This window comes from Gossypium hirsutum, chromosome D13 (assembly GCF_007990345.1).
Source record: "Gossypium hirsutum isolate 1008001.06 chromosome D13, Gossypium_hirsutum_v2.1, whole genome shotgun sequence".
In the NCBI taxonomy this organism is placed as follows: Eukaryota; Viridiplantae; Streptophyta; class Magnoliopsida; order Malvales; family Malvaceae; genus Gossypium; species Gossypium hirsutum.
In genome coordinates, this window is record NC_053449.1 from 53,974,894 (window position 1) to 53,999,625 (window position 24,732).

The 24,732-nt window shown below is 32.1% G+C and overlaps 4 protein-coding genes and 1 long non-coding RNA gene across 5 annotated transcripts; 3 read left to right on the forward strand and 2 right to left on the reverse strand.

The window, feature by feature from the left end:
• Window positions 1-482: 482 nt before the first annotated feature.
• On the forward strand, window positions 483-6,857 carry LOC107919220 (WRKY transcription factor SUSIBA2). Its single transcript, XM_016848726.2, has 6 exons — window positions 483-1,038; window positions 2,227-2,388; window positions 3,606-4,492; window positions 4,587-4,745; window positions 4,881-5,662; window positions 6,330-6,857. Exons 1-5 carry the CDS (start codon window positions 709-711, stop codon window positions 5,632-5,634), a joined length of 2,292 nt encoding a protein of 763 aa, XP_016704215.2. The 5' UTR covers window positions 483-708; the 3' UTR covers window positions 5,635-5,662; window positions 6,330-6,857.
• Window positions 6,858-9,661: 2,804 nt separating this feature from the next.
• On the forward strand, window positions 9,662-12,466 carry LOC107919518 (DNA mismatch repair protein MSH6). Its single transcript, XM_041109133.1, has 6 exons — window positions 9,662-9,934; window positions 10,714-10,812; window positions 10,895-10,944; window positions 11,170-11,238; window positions 11,481-11,610; window positions 12,001-12,466. The coding sequence occupies exons 3-6, from the start codon at window positions 10,903-10,905 to the stop codon at window positions 12,243-12,245; spliced, it is 486 nt and encodes a 161-aa protein (XP_040965067.1). The 5' UTR covers window positions 9,662-9,934; window positions 10,714-10,812; window positions 10,895-10,902; the 3' UTR covers window positions 12,246-12,466.
• Window positions 12,467-15,035: 2,569 nt separating this feature from the next.
• LOC107918346 (protein METHYLENE BLUE SENSITIVITY 1) lies at window positions 15,036-15,822 on the forward strand. Its single transcript, XM_016847880.2, has one exon. The coding sequence runs from the start codon at window positions 15,295-15,297 to the stop codon at window positions 15,607-15,609; it is 315 nt and encodes a 104-aa protein (XP_016703369.2). The 5' UTR covers window positions 15,036-15,294; the 3' UTR covers window positions 15,610-15,822.
• A 3,543-nt stretch (window positions 15,823-19,365) lies between these two features.
• On the reverse strand, window positions 19,366-21,809 carry LOC121225130 (uncharacterized). The gene is made up of 2 exons (XR_005923028.1): window positions 21,014-21,809; window positions 19,366-20,825 (listed from the first exon to the last, which is right to left on the reverse strand). It is a non-coding gene; the product is annotated as an uncharacterized lncRNA (long non-coding RNA).
• Window positions 21,810-21,898: 89 nt separating this feature from the next.
• On the reverse strand, window positions 21,899-24,502 carry LOC107918574 (tyrosine-protein phosphatase DSP3). The gene is made up of 5 exons (XM_016848162.2): window positions 23,982-24,502; window positions 23,527-23,620; window positions 23,081-23,138; window positions 22,943-22,986; window positions 21,899-22,616 (listed from the first exon to the last, which is right to left on the reverse strand). The coding sequence occupies exons 1-5, from the start codon at window positions 24,131-24,133 to the stop codon at window positions 22,359-22,361; spliced, it is 606 nt and encodes a 201-aa protein (XP_016703651.1). The 5' UTR covers window positions 24,134-24,502; the 3' UTR covers window positions 21,899-22,358.
• Window positions 24,503-24,732: the final 230 nt, after the last annotated feature.

Here is a 24,732-nt window from a genome sequence, read left to right on the forward strand (position 1 = left end):
TTTGATTTTTGGTTCAAACGCATACATAAGACTACTATTTGATTTAATTATACACATTTAAAGAAATGAATATATCAATTTCCTTTTATATAATATATGTATAATTATCTGTGTATGTAATATGTAGACACATAATGACGTTATATCAATAATGACATTAGTAGTTTGTAAAAATTGAATCAAATTAAAATGTTATGTATAAATTTACAGAAAATTAAAGTTATTTATTTGATATTGAACGTGTAATTTTAAGATATATCCTTAAAAATTGAATAAAAATATTTAATATTATTTGCAGTCAATATGAAATTTAAAAAAATGATTTTAACGTTACTTTTTTTTAATTTTTGTTTCTCATTCTAATTATGGTAATAATGTAATTTCAAAAAGGAAATATAATAATAAGTTATCTTTTATGGTAAGTAAAAGACAAAAAAAATCACATAAAAGAACCGGTGAACCGGACCAGAATTTTTTATTTTCTTTCAAGATTTTCTATTTCAATTCAAAACTTGAAAAGTTTCTGAAAAACGTTTCTCTAAGAACATTTCAGCTACACACAGCTGAACTTCACCGTATCAAAAATTTATTTATTTTCTTTTCTTGATTTTCATTTTTAATCATTGTAAAATCCAAATCCTAATTCTTAAATCGCTGCTGATTGCTCTCTTTTTTGTAAACACTCCCTTCTTTTTTTTAATCTTTGCCATGGACCACAATGTAACCGTTTTCACCAACCGCCAAGAATCCGTTACGGCTGATGACGGTAATGGTGAATTGGAAACAGTCAATCATGGATGTGGAGGCGGAGACGGTGACGGAGACGGAGGTGGCGATGGTGGTAAGTCAGGCGTCAGCATTGCGGAGAGGAGGGCGGCAACGTGCGGATTCAAGGTGGATAAGATAAATACAGCGAGATTTCGGGCCTCCACTAGCCCATTGGCCTCCCCGCCGGTCCGTTTGCCTTATCTTACTATCCCTCCTGGCATTAGCCCCACGGCGTTGTTGGATTCTCCTATTATGTTGCCCAACGCTCAGGTACCATTTTTTTTCCTTCTTTTTTTTTATTATGTATTAATTTTTTCTCATTTAATAATTTTTCATGATAAAGCTTTGAATGTTATGGAAGCAATATTACTGAAAACAATGAAGCATTTTGTTATGATCGTCACAGAATCATGCTTCGTTTTTAGTGGCAAACGTGTCATCTTTTAAGCTGTGTTTGGTTGCTGACATTTTTGATAATTTTTTTCGATTAGTTTATGAACTAAAATTGTAATATTTTCCTAGAATTAAAAATTGGATTTTCCTAATTAATTTGTGAACTGAATACGTGATTTTACTGTACTATAGAGTTAATCATATTAAAAGTGGCATTGTCTTTTAGCTATAGAATCGGACTAAAAGATTGCTACATGTTTTACTTTTTAAATCTATGTTTCACCTGCTAATCCTTTCTTGAATTTAACAACTCCAGTTGGACTAGAGGAGATAATTTCTCATGTTGAGTTCTAATGGAATCTGATTTTAGAACTGTTTGATTTTACTTGTTAGCACATCTGTAAGAAACAGAAAGTGAATAAAAAGAAAGAAAGAAACCTCAAAAATGTTCTTATAATGTGAAAAATCATGGCATATGGCTGTATACGAATCAGGCATTTGCTATTGCATTCATAGGTTTTGAGGTTTACATCAGTGTAAAACAATTTCAGTTTTTTTCTGACATTGACGGCCTCAAATATTAGCCTCCAAGGAAATACTTTGGTTGTCTGGCGGTACCCTTCACTGGAATGCTAATAAAGGGTTACTAATTTCGGGTTTTGTTGATGACAGTCTTACTTGATTTGTATTATTTGATCTGAACTCTGAACAACTTATTCAGGTTTATCTAAAGAAGTTCTTTTCTTTTCTGGCAATCATGAAGCTCAGATAAATTAAGTGAAGCATGTTAGAAAGCTTTAATAACTATTAAGTTCTCGTCGATCTGGATCATATTTTGTCTACATTGAGTTTTATCTCTCATATTTAAAAAGAAAAAGAAAAACACTCCTCTAATATGTTAAATTGGTTGTCTAAACTGTTTAAATAAGATCATCATACACAAACCAAAGAAAATTGAATCATTTTTAACTGGCAGAGTAATTAATCTCTTGAAATTCTTGTTCCATGTTTAGCTATAGATTTTCCCACTAACATGGTCCTTGATGACTTCTGTTTCCAATATAGGGATCTCCCACCACTGGAACTTTTCCGGTACCCACTCTCAATCAGGATGGTCAAGTGCTGAGTGTTAGCAACACAGACAGAGGCAGCAAAATAGCTCCTTCCTTCACATTTAAACCACAAAGTATGGATTCCCAGCCAAGCTTTTCTAGTTTAGAAGATCAGGTGAGTTCCTTCTATTCTAGTAGTAATTTGTCATAAAGTTTAATCCCTGCTAGTGGGTTCCAGATTTGAAAACTGAATTGGCAAAACTTTATGATCATGACTTCTATGTCTTGATTTTCAACATTCATTTGTTACTTAAACTTTATAATCATGAATTTTTTGGCTTGCTTTGACATATTTTCTTATTTCTTTATGAAAGACTAGTTTTAGGGATCAAGGTCATATTCATTCTGCAATAAACCTACCAACTTTTTCTTTTGGTTAGATTTCTACATCTCTCCATGAGATTAATTCCTTCTCTTTTATGTTTGAAGAAAGTGCCTTATTATTGTCAGTTTTTGTTCATTTTGGGTTTAAGAGTTAAGTCTTGAGCTTCCTCAGATGCAATACTTTAAGGTTGTTGAAATAGGATAGGAATACAAGGTGCTATTTGTGCTGGTAAAACTATCCTTCGTTGAGAAGTTTGGTTGAAGTGAAATTCAGCTGGTAGATAGCTCAGAATATTATCTTTGTTCACTATGGTTGTAAGTTGATTGGCCTAGTTAATCACAACCAAATTCAGTTTGCATGTGGATTGTTTGTCTGTTTTGATTAACCTGACTTTCATTTTTTAGCATTAGGAGGAAAACTACTTTTGTTAGATAATATTGTAATCCTGCAGTTCATTTCAGAGGAATTGATGTCTAACATCCATCACATATGTTCTTCATCATGATTGAGATGCTTGATCATATCATTATGGGAGTGACATCATCCTGCAGTTCATTTGTAGAGTAATTAATGTCTAACATCCATCACATATGTTCTTTTTTATGATTGAGATTCTGTTATGTGCCTTAGCGTAGGATTTAGTCACAGGTCTAGATGAGAAAGAATTATTGCTCCGACCTATGGTTACTCAAAGAGGCAGATTCGTCCTTGACTAAACCCCCTCCGAAAATAACGTTTCTTTTTTATAGATTAATTGCCTCCCTCTTTATTTCATATTGGCAGCCTTTTATAGACTGTTAATAACAAAGGAAAGAGTCCTAATAGAATTCCTAACTTACAGTTTATGAAGGAAAAAAAACCCTAATATAATAGAGAAAATAAATAAAACTAAAACTCTTAATAAAACCTGATATAATAATCAGCTGCAGTCCCTTTCACCTGTCACATGCATATTTAGGTGTTTCATATAAAAGAGTTTCTGTTAATGCTTGATTTTATTTGTGTAGGTTTCTTCCTCTTTGAATCTAGTTCAGAGGGCCGAGGTCGATTATCAGCCTCTTGTCCATTTGGGTACACCTTTGGATTTTGAATTTCCTGCAGAATTTTCCAAAGAAGCTACTTCAAGGAGTTTTGCAGCAGATTCAGTTGCCGAAGTCAAAGTTTTAAATAACATTGTGAATGATAATGTTAATCTGGGATGCCATCCTTCTGAATTGGCTGGTGATCGAACGTCAATGCAGAAGGTTCCTTTCAACGGACAAGATGTCAGCACAAATCTTTCAGAAAGTGATCCAAAGGGAACAAACACCACAGCGGGAACAGCAAGAACATCAGAAGATGGATATAATTGGAGGAAGTATGGGCAGAAACAGGTAAAGGGTAGTGAATATCCAAGAAGCTACTATAAATGTACCCATCCAAATTGTCAGGTGAAGAAGAAGGTAGAGCGTTCACTTGATGGCCAAATTACTGAAATTATCTACAAGGGTGCTCATAATCACCCAAAGCCTCAGCCTTGTCGCCCATCACTTGGATCCTCTTCATCATCTAATGAAATGTCAGAGAGTGCTGAAGGCAATGGAACTTGTGTCAAAATTGAAAGTGGTTTAATTTGGAAAAATACCCAAGCAGGTTCAAAGGATATTAAGCTTGGATCTGATTTGAGAGCCGATGGCCTGGAAAGAACATCCTCAACGTCTGTTATAACTGATCTTTCTGATCCACTATCAACTGCCCAAGGAAAATCAGTTGGTGTTTTTGAATCTGCGGATACTCCAGAGTTTTCATCAACACTTGCTAGTAATGATGATGATAATGATGATAGGGCTACCCAGGGAAGTATATCACTCTGTGATGATGCAGCTAATGATGATGAGTCTGAGTCAAAAAGAAGGTATTATTTTGCATGTTAATGAATGTATCCTAGGGCTAAGGCTAGTAGTTTTTACTAACATATATTTTGCATTGTTATCCACTTCCCATTACAGGAAGACAGAATCGTGCTCGACTGAGATGAATGTGGCATCTGGGGCTATCCGTGAACCCAGAGTTGTTGTGCAAATAGAAAGTGAAGTGGATATACTCGATGATGGTTATCGATGGAGGAAGTATGGACAGAAGGTTGTCAAAGGAAACCCTAATCCTAGGTACCAAAACTTGTCAGTCGTCTCTTTCTTGCTCTGTCTCATTTCTTTTGCATGTGAAGCTAAATGAACCATCCAAAGATGCAGGGGAAATTGAAAATGAACAATCCTATTTTAAAACATTTTGTTGTCTAATAGGAGCTATTACAAATGTACAAGTCCCGGATGTCCTGTGAGAAAGCATGTGGAAAGAGCTTCTCACAATCTAAAATGCGTGCTCACGACATATGATGGAAAACACAATCATGAAGTTCCAGCAGCCAGAAGCAGCAGTCATGTTAACACAAGTGCTTGTAATTTACCCCCAACAGTGCCCAACAGTCAAGCTGCTCTGGCATTATCCAGAAATTCTCATGTTCTAAAGCCTGAAACACCAATCCAGGATATTGCACCTCCTTTTGATCGAAAGCCCGAATTCAAAAATGAATATATGAGACCTAGTTTTCTTGGGGATTTCAGCAATGAAATGAAGCTTGGGACTGCTTCTCTGGCTTCTGTTTACCAAATGAAGTTTCCTTCCTTACAGAAAGCTATTCCTTATGGCACCTTTGGAGTGAACCCAAACTGCATTGCAACACGTTCATCTGGCTCAATTGCCTCAACAGTTCCAAATTTTCCAATTTCGATGCCATTGAATCTCCCAACATCTGCAAATCTTTCTTTGGCTGGTTTTGATATCAATAATGGTGGAAAACCAGCTGCTCCAATTCACTCTTTCCTTCCAGGGCAACAGTTCAAAGAGAATACTGCTAGGTTCCATGGGATCAAACAGGAGCTAAAGGATGATAACCATTATGATCCTTGCCTTCCCATTGTCGACCATGCAAATGCAACATCATCATCATCACCATCAGTCTATCGCCAGCAGGCCACCGGAAATTTTCCATCCTAGACTGCAATTCGCTTCTTACTGGAGCCTGGTAAGGTGTTGGATTCTACTTGAGTTTGTTCAGAATTAAAGGTTCTTTCTCTTTTTATATTGCTGAATTATCATATATAGTTTTTCTCCTTCATATCTATGCTGTTTCTTATACAAATCTTATACACCTATAGTCTATATATGTACGTGATCCTCTGATTTTTAACTTTATACATAGAAATATAATATTACAGGTAAAAATTGCTTCTATCTAGTGGTTTGTGCAGGACTGTTCAAATTGTTTCTTATTGTTCTATTATTAAGTAGTATGGTTCTAAATTATTACTTGAAAAAATAAGTGTGAACTGAATGAATACATAGGGATTGAATTTGTATTATAGAAATTATTTGGTATATTGCTGAAGATTGAGAATTGTTTATGACTGTAAACGTTGAATTTTAGAAATTATACATTTCAAAATTTTAACTTTATTTTCATAACATTTTATAGGTCTCTTGATGATTTTGAATAAAAATTAAAAAGGTAATTTAGGTGGAATATTAATTTATTTAAAATAAAACTGAGCTTCTATGCTAAAATGATAATCAGCTCTTTCCCTATTGTCTAGTATATATCAATTTGTTTTTGTTGCATAAATTTTTCACCCACTAAATCTAGTAAATATATAGATAGAAAGAACTTGTAATATTAAATTTCTTGGCGCAAGGCCTTTGGCTTGGCTTCTCCAAATTCTTATGCTTTTCCGAGTCCCTTCTTGCTACTGGTTATCATCATCATTGCCTAAAGCTTCTCCAGATTCTTATGGTTTTTTGAGTCGTCTCTTGCTTTTGGCCATCATCAACACTGCTTGAAGCGTTAATGATGTCTGGGGATTGAGAGCTCGGAATGGAAGGACACTGAACTCAGGCCTCCTCTGACGGCATTTGACTGGGTCTCTGGTTATGTTGTTTCTGTCTGGTTAAGTTGCTTTGATGATTTTTAGTTCTTAGGCGGTTCAGTTTGGTGTTGTGCCTGGTGCTGATGTTGCTGAAGTGAACTGATATCATGCGTCTCCGTACAGCAATAGGAATAAAACGATGGCCACTACCAAGGCAGTAGAGGATGTTACTTGTGGTTGTCGCCTAGTTTAAAAGGCTTTGACTTTCGGCCTGGTCCTTATTTATTCCTATCTTGTATCGGTTCTTGTTGACCTTGGGGAATTGTGATCGAATTCGAGAAATTCGTGTTGCTATTCTATTGCTCGTCTTTGTTCTTTTTGTTATGTCTGATTCATGTCTTCATAGGCTACTTGGTTCTCTTTTTTGTAACTTTTGTAACTTTTCTTGAGATGATGAATTTTATTGACAACAACAAAGAAAGCATTTATCTCTGGAGTTTGACACCAAAATAATATTCTTTCTCATAGGTCGAAAACCCAAAATTTAAAAAGGTATCAAATAAAAAAAAAGGACTACTTTTTAAAAATCCGACAATTATGTTAAGATATTTTTTAGTGACCCAATTATTAAAACTTGCAAATTTATCTAATCCTATTTGTCTTTTTTTTTATTTAATTCCGTTAATTGGGATTAACTCGTAATGAAAGAGGTAAGGTTAAAATTGATATAATAATAAATTCAATCCTCAATGATTATATATTATCAATTTTGTATTATAATTTTTTAAAAACTAACTCTCAACATATATATATATTATTCTAATTTAATTTTAATTTTAAAAATATGTAAATTTCATTTTTACCATTAATGTCTAAAACTGTGCTTAATTTATTAAGTTTGTGCTCGGTTTAGGCTTCTACTCTCAAGAAATATTGGGTTTGGTCCCTTCCGAGGATTTTCTCTAAACAAAAAAATAAGGGCTTAATATTATGAATTTTTCTTCTATTTGGTTCTTAGACAAGTACTAGTGAGAGAAACGTGAGGATGTTGTGTGAACGTACATGCAATTGCTAAGATTTATTTGTCAAACAACATAGCTCTTATCATCCAAAGGCTCTAAGTTTTGATTTATTGATCCATCTCCACCATGGTTGCATATGGTGGAATGGCTAGTTTGATAAACTTCTTCAATGATATGCATTTCATTCGATTCCTATTTAATTTATTTTTCTTTTTAGACCGCACAATATTTAATAATCGATCACACTCATATTTAGTGTCAATATCATTAGCTCCAATTACAACCTGCTTATTGATTGAAAGACTAATTATTAAAACGACATCATCTAGCATTACCATCAATTCCCAACATGAAAAATTGAACTGTATGTCATAGATGGCACATATAAACCATCACTCTTTAAGCGGTCTAAATACATCCATCGGCCTACGGGAATTTTAAATTATGTCGAGCACAAACAACTTCATCTTCTTATTATTCCAAATAAAATCTTAAAAACATTTTCAAAAAAATTATGGAAATAAAAAAAAAATTGAGTTGACAATTTTACTATAATGAGGTTTGTTGTCATAGTTTGCTACATGCTGTTTTTGAAACTTTAAACCATCCATTTTTCTCGTTTAAAAAAAAGATAAATGGGTAGGGTATTTATAAGAGAGAGTCTACTTCAATATGTGTCAACTTCTTTATATTAAATGAATTGGTTGGACGCATTTTCTACTCAAACTTCACAACTTTAATTCAACAATACGAGAACTTTGCAACTTTTTTCTTTTGATAAACATGACGTGCACTAAACTTGACGCTCATTAGTGTCCGTAGTATTGAGTTAATCTTTAAAAATATATTCTAAAAAACATGTTGTCAAATAAGCATATCATAATAAATATTAAAAGATGTAACAGAATGTAACTCCTTTAGATTTTCCCAAAATGAAGGGAATCAGAATCAGGGTTGAAAAGAAAAGCAGTTCCTACGGCTGTCGCCATGGTTGATGCACAACAACATCAAAGAAGGCTTCCTAAAATTCAACCACTGATACTTTTTTTATGGATTTCTTTTCTTTTTCTGTTTTTACTGATTTGTAAAAGAGGAAATGATTAAGCAATTTTAAAAATTTGTCTTGTCAACACTAATATTAGTATGAAATTAAAATTTTTTATAATTAGATGACCAAAATAGAAATATTCTAATAATTAAGTGACCACCAATAAAATTTATCCTAAATTTTATAATAAGTTAAAGAAAATTTAATTTTTAATACTTAAATTTAGATTAATATTTATATTTGTTTTGTTTAGATTAATGCTAACTATTGCTTCGGCAAACATGCCATGTCATTAGCTAATATAACAGCTTGCTTAGCCCACCTCATTTAATTTTAAAAGAGTTACAAAATACAATATTAAAAAATCGAATCCAACATTAAATCTGTCTCTATTCTATCTTTTTTTTCTTATTATTCTTTAGCTATTTTTAGCTATTCTTCTTGTCTTATTATGCGAGTTAGAAGAAACTTTTATTATGTTATATCATTAGGGTAATGATCCATCAACTTGCTAGTTCTTTTTATGAGGCACAAATAAGAGAATTTATCCTGGAAGCGGAAGAACTGTTGAAACTTCACGAAAACCTCACAAGGGTTTATGTACAAAAAACGGGCAACCACTTATGGGTTGTAGCCGAAGACATGGAAAATGATATTTTTATGTCATCAACAAAAACCCAAGCTCATGAAATTGTGGATCTTGTAGCGGTTAAATAACTCAAATAACAAATAGCAATAGCAACAATTGAACACCAATTTACAACACTTAGTAATTGGGTTGATTTAATTCCAACCTTATAACAAACTTCCAACCTAAACCCAAATTCTTGTAAGATATAATTAAACCTGTTGATGGGTCGAATTATCTATCCAAGCCTACCACCATGTTTGGTTGGGTGTATTGGCATATCCATTACACCCCTATTTCGTGGGCCTCACTTAATCCCCTTTAATCTTTTGTTTGGTTCAATGTATTGCTAATACGGGTCTATTACATTACAGACCTAATCCCCAAAATCCACCGATTTCTAATCCCTTCCCTTTGCTCAGTTTAGGTGCTGCTTCAATTTTATACCCTGTTTTACCCTCCTTTCCGTCTTCTGTTCCTTCCTTCTAGCTTCCCCTTTTCGTCTTCTATTTTTAATCCCCAAAATCGACGCTTCCCCTTTCCGTCTTCTGTTCCTTCCTTCTAGCTTGGGGTTTCTGCCGATTTGCTCCCTCTGTCTCTCAACCTTTTCTTTTCTTTTTCTTTACAACACAATTTACGCTTGGCCTTCTCAACCTTTTCTTTTCTTTTCTTTTCCTCTCTGTCATTCTTTCGCTTGCTCTCAGTTGGTGGGTTTCCAACTTACTGCAACTGAAAGGTAAACCGGTTTCTAACTCTCTTTTGCTCTCAAACTGCTTTAAATGTTTGCAGCTCTAAATTTATCGCTATTTTTTTCCTTGTTGATCCATTAGGTTCAAGAAATTGAGTTTTTTTCTGCTTCACATTTTATTTTGAGTAGTTATTTTCCTTCTTTACCATGTCAAATTTTAAGTTTGATTGGTTTACTTTGATGGTATTGATTGGTTATTTTCCTTCTTTACCATGTCAAATTTTAGTTATATACGATTTGAAAATGTTAGTAGCAATACGGTTAAGAACGTTGTTTGGTTGTCGAGAAAAACGTAAGGAGAAAAAAGAGAGAGTGAATGAGTGATGTTTATGAACTCCATGCAACTACTTCCCTGTTTTACTTGATGGCAAGGTTTTAGAGGGTTTCGTTTTTAAATTCCAACGGTGCAAACAAAGGTCCGTAATGTCTATATGCAGTAATGATTTGTCTGACTTTTTTTCATTATATACGATTAGAAAATGTTAGTAGCAATACGGTGAATAACGTTGTTTGGTTGCCGAGAAAAACGTAAGGAGAAAAAAAATGGAGTGAATGAGTGATATGTTTATGAACTCCATGCAACTATTTCCCTATTTTACCTGATGGAAAAGTTTCGAGAGGATTTCGTTTTTAAATTCCAATGGTGCAAACAGCGGACCATAGTAGTGAAAAAAACCAACGATTTTATTACTATTCAGCAAACAAGTAAAGCATGGATACTCAGTACTGATAATTTATTTCTTTTTCACTTTTTCTTTTTGGCGCAGAAAATCAAAATGCTCATATTCTAGAGAATTTCTCTTTTCCTTTGCTAAACTTGATGCATGTCAAAAGTTACCTACTGGATTTGACAGTTCAACACTAAGGTAATATATCACATTTTATCTTTTGCATTTTGTTGCATCAATGTTCTTAAGATAATTTTTGTATTTTTGTGGTTTTTAACAGAGAACTTAATGATCAATCAACTAGTGTGTTGCACTCGTATCATGATTCAGGTTAGAAGTTTCTCCTTGTTTTCCCCCACTCGTACTTCAATTTAAAGATGATTAGCAATTCCTAGTCCTATGGTAAAAATGGTATTGATTGATTGTTTTCCCCCACTCGTACTTCAATTTAAAGATGATTCCTAGCCTTCTTTACCATTATTATAATTTTAGTCTTTATATTAGCATCATTTTTGACACTTGGAAATCGCTGCATGCCTTGCTTTGTTATATTAGGTGCAATGCCGAGGGATGTTTTCAACACACTACCACCGTTTAGCTGTGGACTATAGGAACAATTCCAAGGTGTGTCTGCTTTCTGTTGGATAATATATTTTTTAAACTGAAGTTTATAGCATTTATAATTGGCAAATTATATTAGGTGCAGAGAGAGTGAATGAGATATTTTGAGTTGTACAGCATCAGTTTGAAGTCTTATCTGCCAATTTGTTTAGTGAAAATTTGTAAAATGCAGGGCTCATTGCTATTTTAGTGTCTGTTCAATTTCCTCAAGTTATTTATTGCTTGCCTTTAATAAATTTTTACAGGTCTCTCTCTGTCACATGGCGTGCCAAGTAGGAAATGGAGTTGAAGGAGCTGAAGAAGTTACATTTCTTTACAGGTTGACTCCTGGTGCCTGTCCAAAAAGTTACGGTGTGAATGTTGCACGAATAACTGGTAAGGTTATTTGTAACTTTAGTTTCTCTTTGCTGAGGATCTACATGTGGACTTGTGGGAAATGGGGCCTCATTAGCTTCTATGTTGCTTATAGCTTTGATATGTATAAATATAATATGGAGACTAACTTGAATAATGTGTACTGTGGGTTAAAACTATAAGGACCTTCGAAGTCCATTGAAGGATGTGGTGTTTAGAGTGTTTAGAGTATGATAGCATCAAGGATTCCATGGGGCATATCTCACCTACTGTTATTAAGAACCTTTAGGACAAAAAGATGTAGATGTATTTTGTTGTATTTATCTAGATCTTTGTTTATAGAGAATCGACTGAATTGCAAAATTTTAGCATCTGCTATGACGAATGTCACCTGACTGGTAATCATTTCAGGGCTTCCTGACTCAGTACTACGAACAGCTGCCAGTAAGTCTAGAGAATTTGAGGCTGTATACGGGAAACACCGAAGCAAGGGATCTGAAGACAAGTTGCCAATGCAAAGTAGTCTTGACGAAATGGTAGTTTTTATTCGGGAACTAATCAGCCTTACACGCTTAAAGACATACGATGAGGGCACTTGTATTAGGTCATTGACTCAACTTCAACAGAGGGCAAGGATGCTTCTGCATCAACATTGATTGAATGAAATCCATGTAATATTTGTAATTTTTCCCAGGGTCATTCATTTTCGGATATAGTTAGTGATGTGAATATGATTGTGACTAATATGCTATCTAGCATTTTGTAAAGTTTGGGTGGGCTAGAAAATTGGAAAACATATTAGTTGGTAGCTGGAAGGTTGAAATGAGCTGACCGGCATTTTGTACAATGCATTTCTAATGAGAAAATTTTGTTGACATGATTGCTCTATCTCCTTGACTGAAACACCTAAAGCTGAAGCAGTTTGAATTAAGTAATTAGCAGTATTTGTGAAAATTTGGGTAATCAAGTTCAACATTGCTTAAAGGTCATAATGCTTGGCACTGGTTAAATGTATAAATTATATATCATTATTAAATTATATTTAATATTAATTATTTTAAATTATATAAATTCATATAAGAAAATTTATTATCAAGAATTTTATGAAATTACATATCATTATTAAATTATATTTAATATTAATTATTTTAAATTATATAAATTCATATAAGAAAATTTATTATCAAGAATTTTACGAAATTATATATTATTATTAAATTATATTTAATAATAATTATTTTAAATTATACAGATCCATATAAGAAAATTTATTAGTTATAATTATTTTAAATTTTATTAAATCATATATTTTAATTAAAATATATTTAATATTAATTATTTCAAATTATATTTTATAGTATCATATATTATGATTTTAGTAAATTCATATAAGAATATTGATTATTAAGAATTTTATTAAATTATATATTTTAATTATAATATATTTAATAATTATTATGTTAAATTATCTATATTATGATTTGAGTAAATTCATATAAGAATATTAATTATTAAGAATTTTATTAAATTATATATTTTAATTATATTAAATTATATATTTTAATTATAATATATTTAATAATTATTATGTTAAATTATATTTTATAGTATCATATATAATGATTTGAGTAAATTCATATAAGAATATTGATTATTAAGAATTTTATTAAATTATATATTTTAATTATAATATATTAATAATAATTATATTTAAATATGATTAAATTATTTATTATTGATATTAATAATCTTATTAAATTTTAAATAATAATAACAATAATCATTTACCCAAACAATTTTATGCTAAGGGTATTCTAGTCATTTTAGTTTTTTCCATTATGCTATTACATCTCTATTCTATTCAACCAAACACAAGAATACTATTACGCCTCTATTCCATTACATTCAACCAAACAATTGATTTGCTATTACGCCTCTATTCCAATACAGCGAACCAAACGTGCTGTAAAAGTTCGTTTGAAATTTGAGTGTTTGGACAAAATATTAAACCCAAAAACTGAGTTTGGAAAAAAATATAGGCCCCTTTAAAATATGAGTTGGACTCAGTTTGAACATTCAAAGTCCAAGTCTGACCCGTTTTTAAGTTTATAATACTTTACATTATATTATTTTTATATATTATGTAATTTTGAACACATTAAAAAAATAAACCTATACTAAATATATAATAATACTTTAATGTAAACATTAAAATAATGTTAAAATGACTATATAAAAAATTCAATAAATAAAAAAATTATATAAAGTATTAAATATTAAAATAATATAATATATTTTTAAAAAAATTAAAAAATAATATGGATAGACGTAAAATGAACTTGGATTAATCTTTTATAAATATAGACGAATTTCCATAAAATTTTAAGTCCGTATTTCAAATCAAGTAAAACTTAAATAAATATAAAAATATATTAATATTATGCTTAAGTTAACGTTTTAAGAGGTTAGAAACATTTTTTTCTTAAATAAATTTAAAAGGAAAGAAACCTAAATTATAGCACAAGAATTAAGGATGAAAGCATGTGAGTGGCAGACAAAGTTATGACGGTTTAAGTGATTCCCATAACCCTCATTTTCAATTATCTTGCTTTGAGCTACTCCTACTCTCTCCCATATCCCTTCCATTCACCTTTTATTTTATAATTGTGGGATCTTTGCAATTTTGGAGTTGTTAACACACGTCCTTTTACAACTTTAATTGGGGAGTGGAATTAGGATGATTTATATTTTGAAATATATATATGATGATAAAATAATAAAATTAAATATGTTAAATTCACCTTCTTCTTTTATTTACTACTTGGGTTGTCGGACTATTTAGTTCTTAATATAACTTATCCGATTCAATTTTAGTATTAAGGTAGGTATTTAAAAAATCCACCTAATAATTGAATTTAAGTGGAATTGTTTGGACCGACATGTCTAATTGATTACATTCTTCAATTTTTAGGGGACAAATGAGAATTGAGATACTTATGGAATAATTACAAGTAATTACCAATTACCTTATGACTTTTCAAACAACATACATCATTTAAGTTCTAAAAATTATTTTATACAAGCTCATAAAAGTTATTTTTATACGATAATAAAAATTAAAATATTTTAGTTTTAGGATATATTTTATTTTTTTTTTAAATATAGTTATATATATATTTATTATTGGACCAAAAATGTTGTGCTATTGAATATTTCACGCAATTTTTAATTTAATAGCAAATGATTTTGGGATCATTTTTTTTGAGGTATTATTAAAAAGAATTTATAATAATTAATATATTTTTAGAAATTTGTGTAATTCTATAATTACAACTTATAAAACATACACTAAGTGAACAAAAACATTAAAAAATTTAATATTTGTTGCAATTAAAAATTAGTAAAATATAAACAAAATTGAAATGGGAAAGGCAGTGGAGTATATTGGCGGACGTCGACTGCATCGAATACAGCCTATAAAATATGAATTTCCTCCCCACTTGCTTTTCGCCCTCACTAACATCAATCATCACCCGATTCCATCTTGGACGATTCCTATCCTTTTTTTTATAATTATCTTCACCCCTTTCCCCATTCAGAAAAATCCAATATACCCACCAAAGAAAAAGCAAGAGCAGTAAAAATCCTTGATCAGCAACCCATAAGGTTTCTATTCTGTTTTTGTTTCTCATCAATCAATCAACCATGACAGGCAAAGCCAAGCCCAAGAAGCACACTGCCAAGGAAATCGCAGCCAAGATCGATGCCGCCACTACCAACCGAGGCGGTGGCAAGGCTGGATTAGCTGACCGTTCTGGGGTGGAGAAGGGTGGACATGCCAAGTTCGAATGTCCTCACTGCAAAACAACTGCTCCAGATTTGAAGACTATGCAGATTCATCATGATGCCAAGCATCCCAAGCTTCCTTTTGAAGAATCAAAGCTTGTGAATCTTCATTCTACTCATGGTGCCGATTCTTCCAAGCCTCGTCCCGGTGTTAGGGGTAGTTTAAAAAAGTGATATTAATAAATAAATTTAGCCGTTTTCTTTATGATTTGGTGCTTTGCGGTTGTTTTGGAATCGGGGTTTGGTTTCTTAACTATTAGTTCTAGTAGGTTTGGGTAAAAAAAGATGATGATGATAATGATGTATGTTAACCCACCTTGAATATGATGATGATGTTGACTGTGTTATAGCTTCCTTATTTAATTCTAATGAAGTGTTTTTGGATCATATATGGTGATTATATGTCGCATATTAGCAACTAGGTTTAGTTTCTTTAGCTAGTTTATGGAGTATAACAGCTTGAATGAGAACTTTACTTGTTGAAATGCTTGGATGTTTCAGTCTAAGAGATGATTTATGGAGTACATGAGCTTGAATTTGATAATCTACAGAGGATAAAAGAGTAAAAGAGGGTGTTTCCTTGATGCCTTTGCCTTATATATGTGCTTGCCTTATTGTGCTTTCATTATTCCCAAGATTTGTATCGTTTAGTTTAACTTATTGTGGGATGCAGCCCAAAATCATGTCTAGTTACTGGTTTTTAGGGTTCAATTGGAGTTACTAATTTTATGTTATTGCTCATATTACTAGAGTATTAGTAATTTTGTGTTATATCTATGCACTTGAATAAAACAATTTGCTCTCCATATGTGGGGTTTTACTCAAAAGTCTTAAGAATGATCTTTGTGGTAGCTAATATGATACCAACTAAGAGTTAATAATGGGTAAAAGTATCATGGAGGCCCCTCTAAGAGAAATCAGATTACGTTTAACCTCATTTACTAAAAAAAATAGATAAATTAATTTCTGTATATTAGATTAAAGAGCAAATTGGTCCTTTCTATTAAAATTTTCATCTATTTTTACTGTTAAAATTAGTGAACTATAGAATAATTAGACAGTTACATGTGCTGTGTTATGTGTATTTCATGTTGGCGCACAAGAACCAATTTTTAATTAGGCTAGTTTGCTCTTTGATAAAATGTACAATGATTAATTTGTCCATTTTTTTAGTAGTGGGGCAAAATGCAATCTAGCACATAGTATAAGGACCTCCATGGTACTTTTAACGTTAATAATGCTATTACTGGATAGATGAGAGGTGATAAAGAAAGATGTGGATGAATGCGGAAGCGGATCGTAAAATTTGTCAAAGTCGCGAATTTACTCTAGATCTCTAGATGAACATAAACTGAAACAAGAAACAACAAAAACATATTAGTTATCACAAAAGAGAGTCAAACGAAAGAAAGATGAACCGGTTGATAAAGAGTCCAAAAGAGGAACGAGTTAGGGTTTTTTAGATGGAAAGCAATCGTCATTGGACCTCAAGAAAATGCCCCAACCAGATCTGAAAAAACAAAACACAAACAGATTTGTTAGAAGTGATTTTAAAGACAAAATCAGTTTGTTTTGTACAAGAATGCTTGAAATAACAAGAAACGATTAAAACTCTTAATTTTGATGTGTTTCTTGATGGAACAAGGTAGGATAACGTCTTTCTTGAATAACTTTAACCTAAAACGGAAATCAATAAAATCAGCAAGTCAAAACAGCAAAAACTAACTTAAATAAGCAATAAACGATAAATTAAGGATAGAAAATAGAAGATGACGTCCTAAGAAGCCTTGGAAACATTAAAAATCCACAACTCCTTTCAATGGCTCTAATTTCCTCTCCAAGAAAAAGATCTTGACAAGAAAAAGCTTGAAGATGATTCCCACAACCTGAAAGATTGTTAAAACAGCTTCTAAAAGAAACTCAAGAGCAATTTTTTAAAAAAAAAACTCAAAGAGAATTATTATTAACTCAAAAAATATATAAATCAATTGTATGTGTATAAGGGTGAACGCCCATGCTACTTATAGACCCCTAAAATAAGTTTTTCAAACCCCAATAGAATAAACATGACAACTCATCAAATAAAAAAATAAAATAATTCTAAATGTGAACTTTTAATGGGAATTCAACCAAAGGAATTAAATGGGCTCTTTGGGCTAAATTCTTACATGATGATCCACCTATTAAAATAAACTTGGACCTATAGTTTAAATATTTACAATTTGGGTCACTTTGATAATTTGACTTGATATTAAATTAAATTACTTTCCAAACTTCAGGATGGACTTGTAGACATCTTAATGAGTCATTTTTTCAAGAACTTGGTCTTGTGATCCGTTTGCTCTCGAAATTGGCTCGTTCAAGCTCATACATGAAATCCAATATGCCTTGGCTGCAAGATTCGGTTTCTTGGACTAAGATTTCCAAGATCTAAAATCTTGATTTTCTTGATTCTTGAAATTGTCCAAAACAACAAAATTAGACCAAGATTCGGTTTCTTGATTTTCTTGAAAATAAGAAATTGAATCTTGATTTTCTTTTTCGGTCGTATGCACATCTAGGGCCTTGGTAACGAAGTCTTGGATGGTCTCATTCAGTCTTGCTCGAATTTACTTGGCCTTCGACCTTGTTATTGGGCCTTGAGGAAATTTGAGCCCATCACATTCATGAACCTTATTTTGGGCCTTGAGACTCGCATCAAGAGGCTTCATTCCTTGTTCTTCATTGCTTATTTAAGAGTTTGTTATAATCTTGTTTAATATCTGAATATGATCAGTCTGTCCAGTACCAAGGATGTTAGGTTATTGCTCAACTTAGGATTGAATTAGTAATTTGAGTGTTAAAATGTTTATCTATTGGATCAAAAAAATTGTTTTAATAAGCTTACACTATCCTATTTTACATTGCTTATATATAGAGTATGTTAGAAATGTGATTGATCTTATCCTGCAACTTTGATGTTGCAGATCAAGAAGGTTATTTCTTAGTAATTGACTGCTCATGCTTTCCCTTTTAATTTTTTTTTTATGCCTTTAACTGAAATATTTATGAAGTCCTTTATTTAATATCTGTGCCCTGTTTTATTCTTGTGAACAGGTGTGAAGCCAGCAATTTGTTGGTAAAATATTGATTCCATACACTTGAATTTTTACCTAGTAATGAGTAAAAATTTGCATCTATTTATGTAAATATTAATTTAAGTATTTTTTAATAATAAATATTATTGAAAATATTTAATTAAAACATTTAATAATTATTATTATTATTAAAAAATATTAAAATGCATTAATATTATCTTTTATTTAATAAGTGCAATTTATAAAATATTATTACAAGAAAGTATTGAATGTACTAAACATGATGGGATTTTAATAAATACTTTTTAATATATACCAAACGTTATAAATTAATATTTTTAATAGTAACATTTCAAAAAAATCATATTTTATTGTAGTAATAATATGAAAAAGCATCAAATGCCTCCAAAATATATCCAAAAGTATACAAAAGCCAAAATATTGACCCCATGTTACAAAAACTTAAAATTATAAGTTAATCTCTAAATTGAAATCATATATAATATAATATATAAATTATATTGCAAGGTATTTTTGAAAAATTTTATATATAGCTTAATTTTGTAATGACACATCAACAATTAATTATTAAATTATTTATTAATCCTTACCAAATTATTTATGAGTCAACTTGTAATAAATGTTCTAACAATTTTGCAAATAAAAACTAAAATGTATGGAAATAAATACTTCAAAGTTGGTGTTTTTAGTTTCATTTTTACTTTTTTTTATAAGAAAAAAATCAATTAAAGTTAAATTACTATCATTCTATGCGTATCAACACTATTAAAATTATCTTTTATTTTTACATTTTTAATTCACTATGTTTGTTAGTTTTTTTTCTTTAACAAAATTGGCAAACAAAAACGATCCCTTTTAAATTAATTACCAATTTCATAAAAAAATTAAAATATTGGAGTCAGACTCTAAGGTGGTAGCAGGTGCTTTGCCTTTGTCACTTGGGTTTAGCAGGGTATGGTGCGGTTGGTTGTGCTCAGGGATCGGCTCATGAATGTGCAGGGCTGGGTCTTGTCCATGCATTGTTGGATTGTCAATTGGTTTTATCGTCGCCATGGTGCGTTCCACACCGCGAATTGTTGTTGCTTGTTTGAAGGGCCTTGGTCATTCAACTCCCATAGTTGGAACCCTAAGTCGAGTTTGTTGGGGTCAAGATTGTCGCAGAGGCCGTGAGAGCCTGTTGCGCCTTGTTGTCAATTAGGAGGGTGAGGCTCGTTCCTTTGCAGTTGGCGCTTGGTAATGCTCATGAGTCTATCCGGAGTCACTATGCGTCATGGTCGGTTGTCGTCTGGTTGAGTGGTTGCTTCATTGTAAAGACTTCATACTCCTGCATGCTACGATGTATATCTACGAATGCTTCATCATCGATGTTATACAAGAAAAAGGTGTCGTGCTTGGGCATTGTGGACTCTGTGCTGGAAATGACGTGGGGTTGTTGCGCATTTGGAAGCTAAATGTTTTCACCATCTTGGCTTGCTTGCATGGGGTCTGATTGATGCATGGATGTTGCATGGTCCGGTTGATCAGGCATATGGACGTTGGGCATCTGATCGGCCGTAGAGTCATCCGTTGCATGATTGTAGCCTTTATAGCCCATATAAGCATTCAAATTTGCATTTCGGATATGGGCATGATACCTTGGGAAATGGTTGATGCAAGTTTATGCATGAATTCCACGATGTTGGTAAACATTTGATTGCTGAAGTGATTTTGGTAAACATCAGAGGCGATGGTAACGCCTAATCATGGCAAATAATTTCCATCCATTGGCCATTTGTCTCGAGATTATTCATTTGATGTGTAAGTATCTACAATCGTTTAACAAGTAATAAAGTAATGAGTAAGATTTATGGTCTCAATCATCTGACCCTTGCTTCAAGGAGAGTGGATGGAAGACTTTGCTATTTTTACTTGATTCATTCCCTGATTCATGAGAAAAGGAAGCTTAAAAAGGAGAGAGGGGTTGGACGACACATGTGGAATTGTTGGTGGTTGATTTTAAATGTTTTAATCAACCTTGGATGGCTGGTTTGGGCACATGCATGGACGATTTGGGCCTTCTCTTAATTTATGGACAATTCGGGCTCTTTTCTCTTAAGTGGACTGTCCAGTTTTGCTACCCAATTTTTAAGTTGGGTCAAGTCTGTCCCATGATCCAAAAAATTTATTTAATTGGACATACAAAGTTGATTAACTATCAACCCTCCTCTGCATGGCGAGTGCTACAGGGATGCTACAACATTTTACCTTCAAAAGGTGAGCTTCAAGATTGTCTTTTTCTCCTTTTGCACCAAACTGTTTCAAATTTGACAAAAATGTGTAAGTTTAGCATATAAATAATTAAAAATGGAGATCTGTTTTTAATTTTGTCCATCTTAGTTATTTTATAATAAAATTACAAAATTTACTATCAAAACACTAGAATTTATATTAACTACTAGTCAAAATGTACTATAAAAGTCTATATAATTTAGAGTTATTACCATCTCTTGCTCGATGTCTTGGAAAGCGTATATGCACATGGTGTGGGAGTGTCCAATGCGCCCATAGTTGAGGTGCATCTTGCACAACCTCTCGTCCCGAATGTGAATCCATATGAGGGTTTCATAATCGAGCTGCAAGGCACAGGTATGGAGCAAGAGTTGCCACAAATTAATACGAAATGCATTATCTTATCACCAAATCTCATGACACATTAAGTGAACGAACTCATGAAGGAAATGATCTTTACTTGGAAATGAAAGGATATGGAGTAATTTGTGAACAAAATATTGCGGAATCAAAAATAGCTTTAGCCTAAGGTCAGATGAATCAACTGCCAAGAACTAGTATGAGAGGTTGATGGACTACCCTAATTATGGTAAGAATATTTCTAAAATGTTAATGAATAAAACGATAATTCTATTTATAATCAAGAGAGAGTTGTATGAAATAAGGACGCCACATCATTTATATAATTTTTTCAATAGTTTAATGTCATCAGTATTTTCATTTTAAAAAAAATCAAATCTAAATGAAAATATTGATGTAGGATTAAACTATTAGAAACAAATAATATCCATGTTCCATACAATCCTTCTTCTATACTCAATATATTCCGTTTTTGAAAAGTATTTTTATATTTTAAAACTTCATATACCTCCTCTCATTTATGATTTATCTCAAAATTAAAATTCAAAATTTCCAAAAAGGAATTTCTGTTTTTGAAGGACTCTAAGTTGATTTTCAGTTTGGATTTTATTGACAGTTTCAACTTCAAATAATGACAAATTGAACATTTTCAATTTTTATAATTAATACAAAAGTAACTATTTTTACTTTAGATTAATAAGAAACTTTAAAAAAACATATATAAATAATAAAACAAATGAACCAAACCGAATAAAATTTGGATTAAAAAGCTATTTGTTTCAGTTTCTTTTTTCTAAAGACAGAACTGTTGTCATCCTTAATTAACCACGAATCAAGTAACAAATAATGGTATCCTACTGAAATACACTCATCAATTGAGAGAGAAACGCAGACCAATTTCTTCATTGATCTCTCCTTTCCAAATCTAAAATTGCTGTAAGTGTACCCTATATGAAAACTAAACTACTTTGAGAAAATGCTCCTCCTATGATTTATAACAACTAATTTTCCAATGCCAAAAGCAAAGCAAGAAAACTAAGGTTAAAGATACTTCACACAAAATGTTCTATAAGCTGTATAAACAGCAATTGAAAAAAAAAACTGATTTTTAAGAAACAAACTATATGGATAAAATCTATCTGTAACAAAGAAAGAGCTGCTTGCAAGTTGGGGAGTAAAATCAATGTGTAGGATCCTTTAAATCGAAGTTATTCGGGGCTTCTGTACATTGTCTTCTCTGTAAAGTAAGCGCCTCTTTTTTGAACCATAGCCTTGGTACTGATATATGATGCTGTGAAGACACTGCCTCAGGTATAACACATCGAATGTTTCAATAAACTTCATGTCGGCATCCCGTGATTTGATGCCAGCAAAATGTTGGTACTCCTGAAATACAGATGACAAGCACCAATTCTGCAACTTCCTCAAGCAACCAACAAGGCTACCTGTCCGATGCTGCATTAAGAGAAAAAGAAAAAGGGTCAGAGCTACCATGATTTTCATTAAAGAGAAAAAGAAATCAACCCCTTTGATGTCACTGGAAAAACAATGAATTTTGAGTCAATTGAGTATCTCTTTTCCTAAAAAAACTGACAGAACACAGGACCGTAAAATCATACAATTCATGCAAATTGATGGATTATAGTAATATCTTATCAGCCAAGCTAAACCCTTAAGGAAAACTCATGCCTAACCACACAGATGTACCATATACATACCTAATATTCATTTCATCAAGCTAAACTAATAATTGTAAGTTAACAGCTGAAATGAACTATTACCTTTCCGCGTTTGCAATGGATCAAAACTGGATGATTTCTCACATCTGTGAAGAATAAGTTTATCTTAGAAGTCCGCAAAGGTAAAACACACTGTTAAGGGAAAAAGATAGTCACTTCCACAGTTTATGAATTCCATACCAATTAAGATCTTAAGAGCTCCCCTGATGGCATCCTTGAGAGTAGCAAGTGAAGGCTCCTGCAAACGAAAAAAAAAAAGAAGAAGCCCAAATCAGCTATTGGGAATCAAAACTATCATTTATGATTTATTCATATTCCATATCCAAGATTCCTGTTGACTGGCAGGTTTTGATATTTATATCATCACCTAATAAGGCCCAAGAACTAAAGAATTATATTCTTGACCAAATTTCTATTGGTTGGATAGCCTGACTCTTAAATCGTTTTCACCAACAGTGACCAAAATGTCTCATCAAAAATTTTATTAGTTCTACAAATTTCTTCCAAACAAATCTGTGTATTTCAAATACGAAAACGACTTAAATTTATTTAAGTAGATACTAAAAGTGATCAACATATTATGAAAAACTCTGTGAAGTGCCATAGAAGCATAGGGGGAAATTTACCGTTTTCCCTTCAATCCCAAACTGGAAAAGCCGGATATTATGAGATCGAATATACTCCAAATTTTCCTCAGGATAGGGCTCCGGGCACAAATATCTGCAAAATTGGAAAAAAGAAAAGAAGAGAGTTAATATTCCAACTAGAAAAGGGCATATTCAGTACTCAATTCTGAAAAATTAATTCTTTTTTCTATTCTTCAAAACACAGAAAATATCATGCATGTCAAAAATATAAAATTGAATCCTCCCAACCTGTCCTTTTTTTTCCTTCTTAGTTTTCAAGGAAACTAAACAGTTAAGAAAGAAAATCGAGATTTTTTTTTCTTAGAATATCTTAATTATTCAGAAACCGGATGCCACTAAGAAAGGTAAAAAAAATAATAATAGGAAAAACCAAAAAAACCAATGCAACAAAATAAAATCGATATATAAATGCAAAAAAGGGGAAAAGAAGTTACATGATGGATCGAAGATTTAGGGTTTCTAAGAAGGAGAAATTGCAGGGTCGAGGGCAACTAGATCTGTAAATGCCTTCTTCCACCATAGAAAAATTAGGTGGCGGCTCCATTACGACGTCGTCTCCATCATCTTCTTCTATAATGCACCCCATCCTTCCGCTATAAAGAGGGAAAAAGAAAAGGAAGAAGAAGGAGAAAAACAGTGAAAGAGCAGGGATCAAAAACAAGAAAAGAAATCAAAGAGAAGGGGCTAAGGCTGGTTTAGAAATAAAGGGAGGGGGGTTTATAGGAGATGAAAACGACACAGCATCAGTTATCGGTTATGATTCGAATTCTTCGTATAACGAAACTCCTTCACAAAGAGGGAAATCGTCTGCGAAACTGGGACTGGTATTTATGATTGATAAAAACTCTTTTTTATTTTATTTTTCATAATAATAAAATAAATAATATTACTAAAGTTAGAGGGTAGTAAAACAGAAATCCTAACCTTTTTTTGAAGTAAAAAATAAAAGAAAATTGGTTGGATTATTGAGTAAGTGATTCATATTATGCAGTATTTTAGGTTTTCAGTTGATGTCATCGTGTAAGTGTTGTACTTGTATCAAAATAAGGGCCCCTTTGGTTTCAATTTTACCGCCAGTGAGGTGCGTTTATAATAAAAATTTGTTACCAAACTCACTGCAGCGTTGTTTGTTTGGACTATCAGTGCAGTGAGATTTCTTTCCTACCACACTGGTCAGCTGATTTT

Coding starts and splice junctions, on each gene's coding strand:
- LOC107919220 (XM_016848726.2), top strand. CDS start 709: ATGGACCACAATGTAACCGTTTTCACCAACCGCCAAGAATCCGTTACG. Junction 1,039..2,226: donor TTATGTTGCCCAACGCTCAG/GTACCATTTTTT, acceptor TTTCCAATATAG/GGATCTCCCACCACTGGAAC. Junction 4,746..4,880: donor AAAGGAAACCCTAATCCTAG/GTACCAAAACTT, acceptor GTTGTCTAATAG/GAGCTATTACAAATGTACAA.
- LOC107919518 (XM_041109133.1), top strand. CDS start 10,903: ATGATCAATCAACTAGTGTGTTGCACTCGTATCATGATTCAG. Junction 10,945..11,169: donor GCACTCGTATCATGATTCAG/GTTAGAAGTTTC, acceptor TTGTTATATTAG/GTGCAATGCCGAGGGATGTT. Junction 11,611..12,000: donor GAATGTTGCACGAATAACTG/GTAAGGTTATTT, acceptor TAATCATTTCAG/GGCTTCCTGACTCAGTACTA.
- LOC107918346 (XM_016847880.2), top strand. CDS start 15,295: ATGACAGGCAAAGCCAAGCCCAAGAAGCACACTGCCAAGGAAATCGCA.
- LOC107918574 (XM_016848162.2), bottom strand. CDS start 24,133: ATGGGGTGCATTATAGAAGAAGATGATGGAGACGACGTCGTAATGGAG. Junction 23,621..23,981: donor CTAAATCTTCGATCCATCAT/GTAACTTCTTTT, acceptor CCAATTTTGCAG/ATATTTGTGCCCGGAGCCCT. Junction 23,139..23,526: donor TTGGGATTGAAGGGAAAACG/GTAAATTTCCCC, acceptor TTTCGTTTGCAG/GAGCCTTCACTTGCTACTCT.